We start from the raw sequence: 1,505 nt of genomic DNA, 5'->3' as shown, positions 1-1,505 counted from the left end.
ATGTGGTTTATACACATACAAATTAACATACTTACATACATATAAGCGTACTACATACATACGATATACATGCATAAATACATGTACATACAAACATATACCCAACTTTTATAAGAAAGAAGAAGCACTCATAGTTGTGGTGAAACATGAAAGCTCTCATATATCATGAGGTAGTGCTTGTTATATTTTATTCACAGAGTTTCGTTCCAATCACTAGTTTGAATACACTTATTTAGCAATCTGCAAATTTTGCATTGCAAAATAACAGCCTGAATCACATGTTTTATAGACGGGAGGTCGAGCTTTTAGGTCGCAGTCTTGGTCGCGTTGATGAGGGTGAAGGGAAGAAGGTTCTCGGCAGACAATGTGAAGTAGACGACACCATCCTCCTTGTAAGGGCTGAGTCCCGTGGTCGGGTCAGATGCCATGGACACGAGATCATACGCTTGGCATCGTGCGTTGAGCACGCGTGGACATGCAAGCGTGACCGTGTTGTTGGGTGCAAACTCGAACAATGCCAGGCTTGTAGAATCCTCATTCATGGCCGCCTCCACCAAGAACCGTTCCCCGCCTTCGTCGCGCCACTTCAGATACCGCTGGGTGTCGGCATTCACAATGATGATGTTGGTGTCGGACACCGCGACGTATGGACGGATTTCCCTGGTGGTGTGTGTGAACACGTAATTGGCAGCCGTGGCCGAATCCTCCACGAGGCGGACATAGTAGGTGGAGTCTGTGGCATCCCACTCAGGGGCCAGGAGATAGCCATTGCCATCCCCGCTTCCTTGCGATTGGAGCTTGTAAATACCTCCGGAGTAACTATACTTTGCGGGATCTGAGCACAACGACCAGTATGGGAACACGGCTTCTTGTGCCGTGGGGCAAATGTCTTCGTCGGCCGCGAGCCCGAATTCGGGCGAATGACTGCACGCCAAACAAATGGCAACAAAAGAGAAGAGCAACATATTCCTCATCCTGCCGAATCGAAATGCGATCTGCCGCTGGAACTTTTGTATTAAGCTGCTGAGAAAACCTAATCAAACAGGAATCAAATCAAAGCCACATGTGTTTAAATAGAGCAATCAGATGAAGCATAACACAAGAATAGATGATTCAGAAATACCTTGGTAGGAAATGTATGGATGTATAATTAGTGGTGGAAATGTAGAGATGGAAGATTGGGAATTGTTTGTTGGTAATAATGGAGTGGAGGATAGTGTGGTATTTATAGGCGTGAGGAACAAGCTATGGCTGTGATAGATCATTCATTGCAGGAGATAAGCATGCCATGCCAGACCTAAATCATGTCACTGTTGGCCATGGCCCATGACCTTGGTGTGAACAATGGGAATATTAACAATAAGCACGTGCGCTTTCGCTTCCAGCCCCAGGAAAGAAATTAACACGTGCCCTTTTTCCCCAACAAGAAATTAGCACGTGCTTCTCAAGACGCAATCTTTAACATAGCCAAAGGCAAGTACAGATTATTGTACTACAACATACTT

At 45.4% G+C, this 1,505-nt stretch overlaps 1 protein-coding gene across 1 annotated transcript; it reads right to left on the bottom strand.

The window, feature by feature from the left end:
* Positions 1-277: 277 nt before the first annotated feature.
* Positions 278-1,051, bottom strand: LOC147858651 (uncharacterized). The gene has a single exon (XM_087325371.1). It carries the CDS (start codon positions 972-974, stop codon positions 306-308), a length of 669 nt encoding a protein of 222 aa, XP_087181497.1. The 5' UTR covers positions 975-1,051; the 3' UTR covers positions 278-305.
* Between the last annotated feature and the right edge of the window lie 454 nt (positions 1,052-1,505).

The sequence above is a fragment of the Azolla caroliniana genome, unplaced genomic scaffold (assembly GCF_043228905.1).
Source record: "Azolla caroliniana isolate FFs.n. ecotype wild unplaced genomic scaffold, voAzoCaro1.0.p SCAF_10, whole genome shotgun sequence".
NCBI lineage: Eukaryota > Viridiplantae > Streptophyta > Polypodiopsida > Salviniales > Salviniaceae > Azolla > Azolla caroliniana.
The sequence above is the reverse complement of the archived record's forward strand: the minus strand, read 5'-3'. Positions and strand labels throughout refer to the sequence as shown.